Source organism: Artemia sp. Qi Xiang Cuo, chromosome 7 (assembly GCF_049724085.1).
Source record: "Artemia sp. Qi Xiang Cuo chromosome 7, ASM4972408v1, whole genome shotgun sequence".
Classification (NCBI taxonomy): Eukaryota; Metazoa; Arthropoda; class Branchiopoda; order Anostraca; family Artemiidae; genus Artemia; species Artemia sp. Qi Xiang Cuo.
This window is the reverse complement of record NC_142800.1, coordinates 66,248,676-66,265,903: the sequence shown is the minus strand read 5'-3', so window position 1 is coordinate 66,265,903 and position 17,228 is coordinate 66,248,676. Positions and strand designations below refer to the sequence as shown.

Here is a 17,228-nt window from a genome sequence, read left to right as displayed (position 1 = left end):
TCTTAATATTAATTTGTTTAAAATATTTTGGGTTAATCTCGAAAATATAGAAAAAAACACAACACATTAATACATTTAAATAAAATAGTTCATACAGTGGCCTCAGTTTAAGGAAGTCGGTGGATTAGTAAATAATTTATTAAAATACCAAGGGACTAACTTGGAGGAATTGTGTAACTATTTGAACTGTACAGCAATTGAGGAATGACAGTTAACAGTACAAAAATATAAGTCAATATATACTGAGAGAAAAAATAAGTTGTAAGTTTTCCATTTCTCACATTAAGGGTGGCTAATAGTTTTTTTTTTAGATTGGAGACCCTAATCGGAAGAAAATGGCTAGTCTTGGTCTTGATGAACCTAGTACCTCAAGCTCCAGCAATACACTGGACAATCTCAACATAGAATGCATCAGTAAAATGGACATTTCTTTGTACAAGAATAAGTGGCTATCAGACACAGGGAAGTTACATGTTTTGGAAAACTTGTGGGGTCCATCTTCCAACTACAAGTTTCTAGCGAAGACTCATGGAAAGAAGGAGAGGAAGTTTTTGTATTCCTGGTTGCAAAATTATAAGTGGTTGTCATATTCTGAGATAGAAAACCAGGAATACTGCACTTATTGTGCATTCTTTGCTCTAGCTGAAGTGGGTATGATATCATCCCAGAAAACGGACCAGCTTGTCCAAGAACGATTCCAAAATTGGAAAAAGGCTATGGAAAAATTTGAGTCACATTCTCATTTACAATACCACAAAACAGGCAATGATCGATTTTAACAATTTGGAAACAGTAGTGGAAGGTAAGATGAATCTCATAGACAGATGCAGGCAAAGCCAATCAGGCAAACGTAAATGCGGAGAGCTTAAAACCTGTAATAGAAACGGTAATTTCTTGTGGACTACAGGGAATAGCTCTTCAAGGCCAAAGGGACTATGGAGACTTCAACTTAGACGTAGTTCCAAATGATAATGAGGGAAATTTCAAAGCCCTATTGCGGATACGTATTGAACAGGAGATGAAAAATCAAGAGACCATTTCAAGTTGTGCGGTAAAAATGTCACTTATGGTAGCTGGAACATACAATACCAAATCATTGATGCTTGTGACAAAGTATTAAAAAGTCACATAGTCAAAGATGTTAAAGATACTACTTGTTTCAGTATGTTGGCTGATGAGACTACAGACGCCTCGACAAGTACACTTTGCACAGGCTGTGAGGTATGTCTCTCATAACACGAAGGCTGGTTATAAGATTAATGAAAGGATTTTGCAGTTTGTGCCTCTAGAGTCAACGACTGGCGAGGAACCTGAAGAAACACTGTTGAAAGGGCTTTAAGAATGCAATCTTGAAATAAATGACCTGAGAGGACAAGGATATGATGGCGCATCAGTTATGAGCGGAAATGTCAATGGTGCTTAGACTGTTCAGCAGAAACGGTGCCCGAAGGCAGTATATGTACACTGCGTGTCACACAGCCTTAACTTAGCCATTACAAATGCTGTAGAGGTCAGATCTATCAGAAATCATTTTGGTAGTACTGAAAAAGTATGGTCTTTTTTAACACACTTAAGAGGCAAAATGTTCTCCAGAGAAAAATTTAAACTCTAGTACCAAAAACTAAGAAACAAAAACTTAAACAGCTATGCCCAACCAGATGGGTTCAAAGGCATGATGCTGTCCTCGTCATGAAGGAGCTGTACAGCCCTATCATCTCATTCTTAGAAGAAATCAAATGTTGGGATAATAAGGACACATCTCCAGGGGCTGATGTCCTTTTGACAGATATATGTCAGTCACAGTATATTGTAGCTCTAGTATCAGCTGAAAACCTACTCAGCTACACTTTGATTTTGTGTCAAAAGCTACAGTCCAGTGATGCGGATCTCCGGGTTGCTTTGAACTATTCTGACTATGTACTTCAGAGTCTGAAGTCACTAAGAGAAAAAGCTGATGAAGAGTTTTCAGTCTTGTTTCAAGAGGCACAAAAAATTCCCAAATTGAATGAAACTACAATTAGTATTCTAAGGAAACGCAACGAAACAAGGCACATCCCGTCAATGCAATTGCTTTTCTAAATATTTGTGATAAAGCAATGTTTCCAATCATCCACATCGTACTTAAAATCACTATTTGGAAAATCAAGACATACCTAAGAAACACGATGTCTTAGAGTAGGCTAGATGACTTAGCCAATCTCAATATCCACAGGGAAATTCCAGTTTACACAGACAGTGTTTTATCCATACTGACAAAGACCCAAAGGACACTCAATTTTGTTTTTATAAGACAGCTTATGTAAAAAGATTTTGTCAAATTAAAGCCTGAAATCTTATTTAATCTGCCGAGTTTCATCTTTTATTCCTATTGTCCCTACTCAAAACTTGCATTCAAAGAGCTAAGATAAACTTAAAATAATGTCTTGAAGTACTGGTTTTTCTAAGGAATTTTTGAAGTTTTCCGTTGGTTGGCCCAAGGACCCCCGGTCAGCCCCCCCCCCATAATTGTTTCCTGAGTGCACCACTGAAATAAGGTGTTCTAAGCATCCAGGGTACAGAAAAACAAAATGATATCAGAAGGCCCTTTTTCCAGTAATATAAGACAAGATTTATATATAGACAAAATATATGTAAATATATATATATATATATATATATATATATATATATATATATATATATATATATATATATATATATATATATATATATATATATATATATATATATATATATATATATATATATATATATATATCATATATATATATATATATATATATATATATATATATATATATATATATATATATATATAAAGAAACAAAATTACACACTGGGAGAGAAATACACCATGGCACGGGACAGTCCTACCACACAAGGCACAGTACCCGCAACGCTCGGAAATGTTCGACCAAGCTTGGCACACTTTTGCCATGCTTGGCACATTTTCGTCACGGTCGGCACGTGCTACCTGGTGTGCGTGATTGCTGAAAGCCGACAACCCTCGATTTAGAGCGAGTCTTATGGAACTTACATTTGTTTCTGTGCTGTCAGATTCGGTTTTCTTGCTTCCGGATTTGTCTCGAAGGTTTGCTAGCTTCATTGCTAACGCTAGCAGACTTGAAGGGCCAGCACCGTTTCCAAGACCGTTCTTAAAACCAATAGCACCAACTGACATAACCATTGTGTCCACTAGTATCAAAAGATTCACAATTCAGCTCAAAATCATCTACGGTTTCAAGCTACGAAGTTGAATATGAAAATAAATATATTAAAAAATGCCTTTACTAACTCATAATAATAATAAATGACTATAAAACGGGCCTGAATATAGAAGGACCGGAATTGGCCTCTGACAAGGGTTGTCTGAAGATTCCCCACTCTATACTCTATAGTTTACCTCACTTGTTTTGACCCCTAAACGAATTTGTTGGGAGAATTTGAAATGTAAAACATAATTTTGTACCGAATTTAAGTTTTTCAAAGGGTAGGAGTTATTAGGACTAATCTTGTTCCTGTGAGGGGGCTTTAATCTCTGCGCAGATAAGCACAGAAATATAAACTTTTACATTACACTCATAATATTTCTACAATAAAAGACAAGTGATCACCCTTAGTATCCATTTTGTATGCTTGGTACAAATATGTTGTTGCAAATGAATGGAGGTTAGGGGATAAACCTCCCCTTCAAACTGATCTGAAGAATCATCAAGTAAAATTCAGAAACCAGGGGTCTAAAGAGATGCTTTTTGTGGATTATGTTACCCCTTCTCAAAAAAAATTCTGCTGATCTGACTTCTAATAGCTGGTTTAACCTTGCTGTATAAACCTGACTATTGTAGTAGTTCATAATAACCGTTACTTTTGTATGCATACCATGTTTATGGCAGAAAGCACCACCGCATGACAACATGATCTTTAAGATTGTCCGGCTATGCATATACTTTCTTGAATGTTCTAAATCAATTGACCACCACGAAATTTTTGTAGAGCAGAATTTACTTTGCAACTATCCCTACCCTGGAAACTTGTCCAACTACATTTGTCCCAACCGGCGTAACTGATGTTACAGCTTCTTTGATTGACAACATTCTCTCTGTACTTAAATTGGTACAAAACTCAACTTTATTAGCCCTATTTCTGCGCGTTTCCCTATTCATTCTTAGTTTAATGTTGCATTTAAATCTAGATTATATGTAAATATCTGATTCATACTCTGTAAAATTTGGTAAGAAAGTGCTATTCCTCTATCGTGGTTTACAGTGTAAAGAATATTTCCTCCCTGTGTAGAAAGGCTATGTCTCCTTATTGCTTCTGCAGGCAATAGACTTTATTCTTATTATATTTACCAAAATGGAATAGAAACTGCAAGACTATTTCTTGTTTTGGACTTGCCAATCCGCCAGCCCTGCTTGACGATATCGCTAAAGATCTAAGGGCTTATACTCTGAAAAAGATGTACGCCAGTGATTGTCTCAGTTATTTTTTCCCCGATTTGTAATTCAGTGGACATTGCTATGTTATTTATGTTGCATTTTCGTTTGTATTTCCCTGTGGGTTATATTACTTTTTGTTCTTTACTCCGCATTTAATTTTGTATTATTGCGGGTTATAAATAAACTTACGTACCTACTAAACTTGATTGGCTTCAGGATCTTATTGGCCTAATTAGCCTTATTGGATCTCATTTTTGGTCACCGATTAAAGTCTACAAGCCGGCATCAGAATAAAATTAAATAAAAAACAAGTGTTACAACTGAAAGTAAGGAGCAACATTAAAACTCAACATGAACAGAAATTATTCAGTATCTGAAGGGGTTGCTCCTTCCTAAATACCTTGCTCTTTGCGCTAGAGTTAGTAGTATGCTATTAAAACGTCCAGGGTGGCCAGTGCCCCTATCATTCTGGGCTGCCAGTATCCCCATCATTCTAAGCGGACAGTACTCCCATTTCATCTGGTCTGTCGAGCATCTGGTTTTGCATACGCATTCATGTTGTCGATGTAACAATGCCAAAAATACAAGCGCATACATATCCGACCATTCTACCATACAAATACAAGCGCAGAGTACCCCCGGATCCCTACACAGATACAAGTGCACAGTACATCCACCATTCCTACGACACAGTGGGCGTTATCTCAGCTTCCGGCGATAAGGAAATTTCTCGAAATGCTTGCCAGCTATTATTTCTCAGTGAAATAGGCCTTTTGATACAAGTGGCCAGGCACACAGTACCCATCTGGTGAGCATCCCGTGAACATTGGTATAAAAGTTTGATGGCGAGTTACTTAGTATCACAATTCCACATAGACATTTGATTAGTTTACTTTGTTTCAAGTTCGATAAACGTTCTAATATTTTAAAAATGAGTGGTTTTACACTATTACAACTTGAAGCAGTTAACAATAATGATATGAAGACATTAGCCCTCAATGTAGCTGTTGAAGGTAGATGTTATATCCTTGAGTAAATTTCAGTTGGAAGAACAATTATATTTCGCAGCAAAAGTGAATTTAATGCATATATCCAGACTACAACATGGACTGAACGCTATCATGAACCACATTGAAGACAATGGATTGACTTACCTCATGGGAAAAGAGTGAAAATATATATTATTATAGTATTACATTTCTGTCAATAAAAATGTTTTATAATTATCGGGTTTTTTATTGTTAGACATTTTAGTTAATCGTTTACTCATCTCTCTCTAGGGAACCAACAGGCGTTGAGAGTGTACTCAAAGTAGAAACTTGGCTATGTTAGCTTAGTCTATAATCGGCAGTGGGAGTGTCAAGGAAAAAATGGGTGGATTTGAGAATCAAAAAATCATACGGAATCTTGTGACACTGGTAAAATGTTTGAATCTAAATGATCAGTTTCAGAAGTTAACGGTTGAAAAGAATATATTCTCTGAAAGAATGCTTGACGTTATCAAAGAAATTTGTTCTACAATGTTGGATTATTGCATGAGGCTTTTACGTTGTGGATCTAATGCATTTACTCAATTTATTGACATACTAACCGAAACTAAACAAAATAATATTGTGGATTTGCTTTTGAACACTACCTAAGAACATTCAAGTTTCTATGTTGATTTGTTCAGTCTCTGTTTTTTCGTGACAACAGTAAACAATTTAAAAAACCCTCTCTAAAGCAGATGCAATTGATTTTGACGTCAATCGATTACTCCTCTCTCTCCCTAGAAGTAAAAAAGAACATTCCTATTGTTCTCAAGTCAGTTTCTATTTGGTAGTGTGAGAGTCATCACAGTGAAAAAATGCCCTGTACATGTACACTATGTTAATATACATTGGACAGCTGGTCGTTACATGAGAACTGCACTAGTGTTGATGACTATAACGAAAAATATAGATTATAAAATCCGTGTAAATTGCATAAAGGATATGCTCTAAAAATTAAGGGCTTTAATTCCTGTCTTGAAAAGGCTTGTGACTCTCACCCTAGAGGATATCTATGTTCCAATTTTCACTATGATAAGCGTGATCAATGGAGAAATACTTACCCTGGTATGATTGGAAAAAAACCCTAAACGTGATTTCAGTTTATTTCTAAGGGATTGGTATCGTCGTGGATTTAAATTGTTTTGGGAAGAAGAATTTGGACCATATTTCAATTGTCAAAACATCAAGAAAGTATGGTTTCTGCGTCATCGTTGTGCTAACAATGGTAGTTATGATTATAAATCTACTGATTTTTCTTTGCCTGTTACAGTAAGTTTTTCTTCATATGAGAATATCGTGTGTCACGTTACTTCAAATAAGCAAATTGAAACAAGTAAATTTTAAAATATGAATTATAATAGCATCATTGAATTCACCAAGAGATATAATAAAAATTAAGTTACATTATATTGTGAAAAATGTGACCCTGGCTTTGCACACCAAGATCAGCACAAGTTGAATCCCTATTATGGGCCACCACTAATCGTCGTTGACGTCCATCTAAATGATGAACAAGAAGAAGAAATCTAAAAGATGAAAGACAAAGACTTTTTTATTGTACACAAATGTTTCATTAATAAAAAAAAGTTACAAATATTATTGAAACATTTTATTATTAGGGCACTGAAATCAATATTATAGAGGTAGGACAGGATATTTTCTACTATGAGGCCATTCATTCGAGGATTGCTACATAAATGTTGAGAAGTTCCTTGTAAGTATAGTCACGGCATCAAAAAATAAAATATAGAAATGTATGAGAACCATATTTTTTGGTAGATAAACGTTGTACTCGCTCCCGAGATTGAATAATAGATTTTCCACTTCTTTCAAGGAAGTGTTTTTATGTGAGGCACGTAGAATGCATATGGTGGACCAACAGGATAAAAAAATTCTATATTCTTCAATGTTTGAAATATGCATAGTCCAATGCCCCGTCTGCATAGTCGATGGACTACTTTTAACAATGATAACGGTATTGTTAGACCTACGAATATGTTCAAGAGAATCCGATGGTATGCAAAAGGATTTTAATTTGAACATGTATGGATCCAAGTTAAATACATCGATTATTTGATTTGTCCTCATGGTGCCAATTCTAATAGAACACTACCATCAGGGATTATTTCCCAATCGGTTTCAAATTGATTTATTGAGATTAATGCTACATTCCCCGTCAATGGTTCGACAGGTACACACGTCTGTAGTTCAACAAAGGATAAATTGTAGAGAAGCATTCTATTTAATTTACACTCAAGAGACGAAAGTCCAAGCATTTTGAACTCGTGTGGAGAACTTGTCCATGATCCTATGGCACTGGCACTTTTCACAAATGTTAAAGCAAGTTTTGAAGGATTGTCTCCATTGATTAATAAAGAGTCGGTATAGGCTCTAGAACCAGTGGCAATATTTCGTTGATTGATGACTGTGTGAGGAACGAGCAGTTTTATATTATTTCCACTGGCTCTTAATTTTTCAGTTGCAAAAGCAACAGAACTCATAACCTGATGGTTTCGTACCTGAAGCATCGCCGATGTAAGATTGACATTTGCATCGGGTGCTGCATCAAGTGTTTTTATCAAAATGAAATTGGACGGGGCGAGTTGTAGCTTTATTTCAATTTCAACATTGGGAGGCCTCCATTGAGATATATTAAATATTTCATTATTTAATTTACCAGCTAAATGATACTCCTGGCTCACCGCCTAAGTGAGTTCACCACTAGTATCAACATTTGATCTGTAATAATATCCCATCGCCAGACCTTTCAATTTTTATAGGACTTTGGAGTCATCAACTTGAAATGTATATAACTTGCAGAGTTTGATAGACTGTTGCTAGTGCTCACCGATGTTCCATTTATGTAGACACATTCATGCAGGATACAGTTTTCATAAGATAATCCATCACTAGCGGTGGGAGTTTGATTGTCAGGCTTTTTCCTCATCACAAATTTTAAATCAATAACTGTGGACGATAAATCTATGAAGTAGTCTTCATTGGAGTAAATTTGAAAATCTATGTTTTCAGAGAGTGTTTGTCGTGGGTAGAATTATTCATAGTAACCATTTTTTACACTGACATCTACACTTTCAGCATTGAAAAGATTTAGAGATGAGGTGACTATGGGGTGTGATTCCTTGTGTGGTATATAATTTCATTTCAGTCTAGGAAAAGAAATCCTTTTCCGATCTAGCAATTTATTTCTTGGTTTCTTTTTCGTATTCTTTGACAATAGTGATGTGTTTCATGTCTGACCTGAGTAGAGGCTGATGAGCGATGAGGTCTTTCTCGTCATTTTTAAACCTTTTCCACTTTGTCGTAATTTCAATCGCTCGCCAAGGGATCGTGTGCTTGACCTGAGATTTTGTGAAACACTTTCTTTAAAATATTTGCCTGTTCCACAATCATGTAGTGTAAAGGATGCAAAATCCGCGGCAACTAGAGCAATATATTTTTTAGCCAGGGGTAGTGCAGAGCAAAACAACTTATCAAAACAAACTGCCAAGACCATAGCCCGAAATTGACGAACGACCTATGTAATAGTCTATTCCCTGACCCAATTGTCGTGGTCGGAGAGTAGTAGCATAGCAATCAATATCAGGACAAAACGAATATGCTTTTTCTATTAGCCATCTCGTTGTTGAATGGGTCGAAAATGACATGTAATCACAGCCAAAACTTTTGTTATTGCAAGAGGATCACCGAATTCATTTCTTAAAGCTAACTGGCAGAGTTCCAAATACAAAGTGTTTACAGGAACATACTGAAGATGCTTGATATTGTAGTGATGAACGTGTTCGTGGAAGGTTTTTCTTTCAAGAACAGGTAGGAAGGGGACATTTCAATTACCAACTCTCAATATCTCAACAAAGGATACAACTGTCCGAGGAAAAGCCGGGTGGATAGTTTGCAAAAATAACACGATTCATTCCACTGACAGTCATAGTATTTTTTACCATTGATTATATTCTGTTTAAAACCAAGAACATCTCTTAGGTTATGACTGATATGAATCATTTCATTGTCAATGGGTGAGCTAATGTAAATCTTGGCATGTTCCATTGAATAATTAAACTGGAATACACCATTCTTACGAGCAGAGATTTTTCTATTGATTGTACGTCACAAATCAATCATACTAACAAATTATTTGTATTTTAGTGTGACATATGGGTATTCACCAGATTTAAGTGCTTCTATCCATTCATAGTCGGTAAGGAGTGGCCAATCGAATGGTCTAGTTTTTATCTCATATGTAACCTACAATATTTTCTCAGGGTATCATGTGCATTTTTGATAATACAATTGAAAAGAGTAACTTCATACTTTCCTTCGTTGCATTTGATGACAGGGGAGAGTTTTTTCCAAAAATCGCTTGTTTTATTCAAATCATTGTAGGGGGGGTCAGAGACATTGGGCATGAACATCACATAGAAATCGTTGGGCATTGTGTACGTCTTGAGCAAATACCCAAGAATCAAAATCACAGTTGTATCCTAGCCAACGAACAAGCAACGAAACTGCCGTCTTGTTGCCAAGCAACTGTCAACAAACAAGCAACTGCGTCGCATGAAGCTGGCTGTATTTAGTAAACATTTTGAAAATAGCTGTTTTCTTGTCTCAATTCTTTTCTAGATTTTTAAAAAAATGTCCATGATTTTCAATTTGGATTTCGGATGAATCGTTTAACAGAGAATGCGCGTCGAACCTTTTTTGAATTTTATGTAATCTACATTGTATTCTTGATCTATTCCTGCTGCTACATATCTCAAGGTTCGTAAGACTTTTGATATTTTTTAACCCAAGAAATTTCATCGTCAGTTGTCTCATTCTGGCCGTCAGTTATATCATAAGGGTATACATTTTTTTGGTTTAATGTCGGAGCTACACCAAAATCACGCCAATTTGTAAAAAAACAACAATATTTATGAAAAACATAGGTTTTTTCCAGGTACATCAATTAGGGAAGGGACATAAGAGGAAGCAAATTCCCCCCATCCTTTTAGGTTTTCTCCTCTCCCTCTACTTCCACTTTTAAAAGCATCTTTTTTTGGGTATTTTTATTGAAAATACCATAATCTGGGTGTTAATGGAAAAAATCAACAAAGCAACAGAATTGCCCACTCCCAGACATAAAAAGACTTTTACTCCCCCCATCCGATATTTTCGTTAATTGACATCCCCTTTTTTCTTCTTTAGTTTCATCTACATTGGATCTATTCCTGCTGCTACATTTCTTGATGTTCTTAAGACTTTTGGTTCTTCTAACCCAAGAAATTCTATCGAGCCATACCACAATCATACCAGTTTTAAAAACGACAAGATTAATGAACGGCAGAGGTTTTTTTCAGGTACGTCAATTGGACGAGGAGCGTTTGATGGAGTAAATTCCTCCTACTTCTTAGATTTTCTGTCCTCACTAGGATTCTGAAAAACACCTTTTTTGGTATTTTCAATTAAATACCGTTATTTGAGCGTTTTCATGGGAAAAAATCGACAAAACAGAAAATTACCCTCCCCCACAAATTGACAAATAAATATTGCCCTTTCCCGAGTATATTTTATTGAATTGATATCCTTGTTTTTTTCTTTATATTAGTCCCATACTTGTATGTATGAAATGGAATATTAGTGTGCTAAGAAATTGGTTTGAAAAGTTTGTGTCATCAATATAATATTGTCTAATAATACAATGTCTGTGCATCTTTTGCCCCATTCATGCTACAAAACCCTGATACCTGACACTAAAATCACAAAACCAATCCAAAAATAAACATTTTAAATTCTAAGCAGTGAGTTCCATTAGTAGCCTGTACAAAAGTTAAATACCAATTCATAAGGTTATCAATAGTCCTTTATCAGCCATAATGTGGTAGCTATAACAGATAAGTACCAAAATTAACTATATTAATAGAAAAATGAAAATAAATAACTAAATTGTATTTAGTATTTTATTTTAGTTTTTTTAGTTTTCACTTACTAAGGAGGCTAGAAGGAGAATTTAAAAGATATGGAATAGTTAACCTCATGGTAAGGGCTATCGACGATTGAGATTACATTGGTATCCTTAATATGCTTCCCAGCTTTTCTACTGCAGAAATTTTCACAAAAAGCGCCATTTTTGGTGTCAAATGGTACTTTACAATGTAGTTATGAAGATAAATATACAAGAGACATGTAGACATTGGTAGTTGCCTCTAAATGAGCCATTAGATTTTTCTGTGAGATCTTATCGGTAAATAGTTGAGGATTGTGAAAAAATAATGTTTGTGGCACAACATGGCGGAAAACAACGCTTTTCTGCGATATGATCACTTTTGCTACTTAAAAAGCGCACTAGATTGGGCGAATTTCTTTCAAATGAACCCTCTCTCAGCATTCTACGACATTTGGTTCGGTACGACGATCCCTAGGGAAGAAAGAAGAAAAAAGGGACACATTAGTCCTTCCCAAGCAAACGACGAAGTTTCCTTGTTGTTCAAGGTGGGAACTGTGATTTTTGTGAATAGAGATTTGGGTCATGGTGATGGTACACTATTTCAAGTTTAGAGTTTTTTTAAGGTTCCATAGTTTTTTTTTCAAAGCGCTTTTTTAAACTTTCGGTTACTTTGGGCCGTAGTTTCCTCTTTCCTACATTTTGGCTATTACTGTAACCAAGATACAAAAAAAACATTCTGGAATTCTACATTAGAGGGCGTAGGTTTTTAAATTATATAGGAGAAAAGGATTTGAAAGTTCTCTAATGAAATACGCCTCTGTGAAAGATCTGTTTTTTACGATTTTTACAACAAAACTTTGTTTCCGAGTGTAATTAATATTGGCAATAGCCAGCTTTCTCTGGTTAGGATCTATACCTCATCTTCTGTAGACCCTTCTTCGTTTTTCTCTTCATATTCTGAGTAGCTTCTTTCTACTTTTTTAGAACTCTCACTGCATTTGTTTGTTTATTGGTCCTTATCCATAATTTAATTAGAACTTAACAGCCACAGTTCATTCAGTGACTAAGTAATTCCGTAAAAGTACCCTATACAACCTATTCAATCATTTAATTGCTCTTAGAATAATTAAACTGATGAATGCCCTATGTTGGGTCATGGGTATATACGATCCAGTTTGTGCAGAGAAGGGGGATAATTTTAAAAGAATAAAAACGTAAGTTATATAGAAAATATGAAGAATTTTACAACTTTTTAAATATCGATATTTTGGAAAGACAAGGGCCAGAAGGGGATACCCCTTCCGTACTTATATTCATGTAGATCACATTATTATCAGCTTCAAGACAATATGAAATGAAATTATAGTAAGCAAGCTTACGCTGGATTATGGTGATGAGATTAGACATTTCCCTTTAAGGTGTAATGGAAATAGGGGAATTTAGTTTAACGATGGTGATATCTTTCGTTGATCCATGAAAGCTGGATGCATAATTTAGTTTCCCATGGGATACGGTGATGAGATTAGACATTTCCCTTTAAGGTGTAATGGAAATAGGGGAATTTAGTTTAACGATGGTGATATCTTTCGTTGATCCATGAAAGCTGGATGCATAATTTAGTTTCCCATGGGATACCTGAATCTACTTAGGGCGTAAGAATTCTATTCATATACCGTATTATCCAATCCTTTTTCAATAGGAAGGGTGTGCAAAAGCACAGGATAGCTGCCACTCGTCGCACATCTGCCTGAAGGGCCATGCAATAGGAATCAAAACCGCAGGTTTGGATTTTAGAGTTCTAGTGCCGCATCCGTTTTTCCTCCTTCTTTCAACTTTCTCTAAGCATTTGCGGGATTATTATTAGCTTCACTAGCCTCACTCGCTATGGTCGGTTACTCGGGTATTTGGTCCTTGCATGCCGTAGTTCCAATTCTAGCGTTATGGATTTTTGTCAGTGAATTTTCAGGAAAATTCCTCTTTTCTATGCACGTTTTCATGGTTCCAATATAATTTGCCAAAATTTCCAGTCTCTATTTTGACAAATTTATTTGTTTCAGGGTGCACCAAGAAAGGTAGAAAGAAGTACATCTACACACGTGAACATTTGAATACGTAGAATGAGAACTTCTGACATGCCAGGGAATTTTCCCATGAAGGTTGGGGATGAGAAAGACCAAGACTTTTGTTTCTTACAGTGTATATGGGAGTTTTTCTCATTTTCTTTTTTAAATAGGGTTTTCAATGTCTTCTTGTTTCCCAGAGAGGAAGAACTGCACCTCCAATGGGGCCCAAGGCTAAATGATATGTTTTCGGCTTTATTGGATTGTAGGTTACCTTGTTTTATCAACAGTTTGGGTTTTGTCTTTTCTGCATATTAGCTTTGATTGCTGTGTCGACTCAGTTTTCAATATGCTGTTTTTGGCTTTTTATGCACTGATTTAGTCTTCCATATACCCATTTTATCATAGGCGTCGTTTGATGAAGGCAAGAGAGTGCACCAGTCCCCTGATTAATTTTTAAAAAAAAAACTATAATTTATGAAGGAACTTAAAACTGTTCCTGGTTTTAAGTTTTAACTTTGCTCTTTACTTCCAGCTGATAATTTTTCAACTAATCCAATTTAGTTTTTAATTTAAAAAACACAAAAACAGTGGTCCATTAAACTTTCTAAGACGTTCCAAATTCATATTATTGAATTCTTTGAAACTTCCGATTCCGCCCTATAGACCCAAGAGCCTTATTATCAAGAATATAGGTGAGCCTAGTGAATGAAAAAATGGCAAAAATGCTCTATACTTCGGCCTGTTTTGCGACATTTGCTCAGGGCATTTTTGTTCCTGATATTTCATGTTCTTTTATTCCCTAAAATCTATCAGTTCAAGTTTAGATTTTCTTGTTTAAAACTTTTGAAATCGAATATTAATACAAACTCCACATATGCAAACAGAACAAAAATGAAATCATCGAAAAGTAAAAAGGTAGATAGATAAAGCGAATATAATTTTCGAATGAAAAAGAAATCATAGAAAAAGAAAATAAGACTTAGTTTTTTAACATGATTAACATTCGTAACTAGACAGATCAAATCTGCTGTAATTTGATAATCGATGTTGGTAGGAAGTAGGAGGGGAGATCCGCTCCAGAAATTATTTAATTGTTATAATTTTAACTTCCAATATTTAATAGAAACTCCAATAATGTTCCATAGTCTCTTTTTTTAAATTGAAACGCTTAATAAACGCTGATAAAGTCCTATACCCTACGCTTTGGATGCATATACTAATCAAATACTAACAGCAATTGAAATGCTTAATAAGCGCTGATAACATGCTATGCTTTACGTTTTGGATTCATATGAACTTTTGAAAAGTTCAGGTTTGTGTTTCAGGAGTCACTCTTAAAGAATCGGGACAAAAAGTCAAACTTTAGCGTAAAGAGTGAGGTGTTGAGAAGGGGGCAGCGCCGCTCACATAAGTAATAATTTCAATTCCTTTTAAGTTTTGATGTCGTTCCTTACTTTCAGTTGAAAAAAACGGTGCTCTTCTATTAAACGGACTCTTTTATATAGTGCTAGTTCTGTTAATGCTAATGAAATAAAATAACATAGGATGCATAGTTTAGAAAAAATTTGGGATATATATTTGCACATTAGGGGGGAGGGTAAAGCATACCATATATTAAAAACGTAACCTAACCTAACCTTTGTACCCCCCCCCTAAACCGAAAAACAGCAATTTAAATACAGTTCTTGCTTTTGTTTATATCCCAGAAGGTATTGTAAACCTGTTTTCATCACGCGTCTCAGTCTATTTCGTGACTGGTATGCATTGCCGTAGATAAAAGAGTCCGTTTAATAGAAGAGTACCAAAAAAACTTATTGTTTTGTTTAATATTGTTTGAATCCTTATCTTACTTAAAGCAATTATTCCCACGTAAAATCTCCGCCCCCGCCAGGAAAGTTCCTTCCAGAGAATTATATTTTAGCTACAAATTCCCCCCGAAAAATTTCTTGCGGACGGATCCAGGTGAAAAAACTTTCATAGCACACCTTTATTTGGAAAAGACTTTCATTTGAAAATATTGTTTTTAAAATCATTCCGTAAATCCCCTTCTCTGTGGAAAAGATTTCCCACAAATACCCCACTCCCCTAAGTAGGGGAGCCATACTGATTTCGGGGCGAATAACAGGGCGAACAAGATCATACGCCTTTTTCTGGGCCACTCACAGAGCTATAATATTAGGCTAAGTGACATCAGACTAGATTTCTTGATTGATTAGCATTGGATTTGCGCAATAGCCCAAAGAGGTAGAAAGCGCAACTAATATAATGAATGATTGTCAGTATAGTTGATATTAGTGTGAGAACAGAATTCAAGGAGTGAGAACAGTTTGACTTTACTCGTTTATTTATTTGGCAAGATATATATTTGCAATAATGAGTGGAATGTTTACACTATTAGAAGTTGATAGTGGAGCTGGTAGTAGCAGCAATGATACAAGAGCACCAATCATTGCAGTAGAATTCACGAGAGGATCTCGACTTTGTCTCGAGTGGGAAGAAGTATATGCAAGATACGTATTATCTTTTAGTAAATTTAAATTGGAGTACTAATTACGCTTCGCTGCGAAAGTCGATATAGTACATATACATAGACTTCAAAGTGCTTTCAATGAAATAGTAAAGTATATTGAGGACGATAAGTTATATCGGTAATTGTGATTGTGTAATATATTATTGTTGTAATTATGCTCACACAAAATAAAATTATTTCGAAATCGAATATGTTCCTTTTCTTTTTGTTAGATTTATTTTAGGTAGGACATCGAATATTCTTGAAGTAGAACAAATCGTGGTTATTCTAGAGTCAGCAGTGACAGTGTTAGGATTGAAAAATGAATAAATTCAAGGAAGAGAGAATTAAGTCGAATTTTGTGATTATGGGAAAACATTTGATTCTAGATGACGATTTTCTCGAGTTATCTCTTCAACGGATTGTATTTGATCGAGGAACACTTGACAATATAATGGGGAATGATTTTCCACCGTTGGACTATTATATGAAGCTTTTACGACGTGACTCAAATGCTTTTACTCAATTTATTGATATATTAATTGAAACAAAGCAAAATAATATCGTAGATATACTTTTGAAAACATTGCCATAGATTTTATATAGATGACTCTCTGTTCAAAACAGGTTATGTAACGTCACAGAGTTACTCCTCTCGTATCCCCCCTCTGAATTTAAAGAACATCGATCAGTTTTCATTTTAGCTGTGAGAGACTTGATTCCGAAAACCAGAACATTTTTTATGCATATCAAGTAAGTATTTACACCCTTAGCAGTTGGTCATCATGTTATAATTGTACAATTATTGAAAAGTATGAGGAAAAGTACAAATTTTACAACCCGTGTATACTACATAGAGGACATACTGTAAAATTTAAAGGTTGTAATTCATGTCTTGAAGAGATTTGTGACTCTCACCCTAGAGGGCAACTATGCTTCAATTGTCACTATGACAAATGGGATCAGTGAGAGAATACTTATCCTGATATGACTGCAAAGAACCCTAACGTAACTTTAGTTTATTTCTACGAGATTGCTATCGTCATGGTTTTAAATTATTTTGGGAGGAAGAACCAGGTCTACGATTCAACTGTTGGGGTAAAAAGACAATTTAGTTTCTACGTCATCGTTGTGACGACACTGCCTATTATGACTAAAAACCTAGTGATTTTTATTTGGCTGTTACAGAATGTTATTCACCACTTGAAAAAACTGTATGTGATATTGCTTCAAATAGACAAATTG

The 17,228-nt window shown here is 35.3% G+C and overlaps 1 protein-coding gene across 4 annotated transcripts in view; it reads right to left on the bottom strand.

The window, feature by feature from the left end:
- LOC148950616 (uncharacterized) overlaps positions 1-17,228 on the bottom strand; it is a 107,998-nt gene that overhangs the window by 64,612 nt on the left and 26,158 nt on the right. For all 4 annotated transcript variants that reach the window (XM_089092514.1, XM_089092517.1, XM_089092515.1 and 1 more), the window contains exon 2: positions 3,038-3,245. In XM_089092514.1, the coding sequence (XP_088948640.1) occupies positions 3,038-3,187 (150 nt within the window). In that variant the 5' untranslated portion in view covers positions 3,188-3,245. The remainder of the gene's footprint in view (positions 1-3,037; positions 3,246-17,228) is intronic.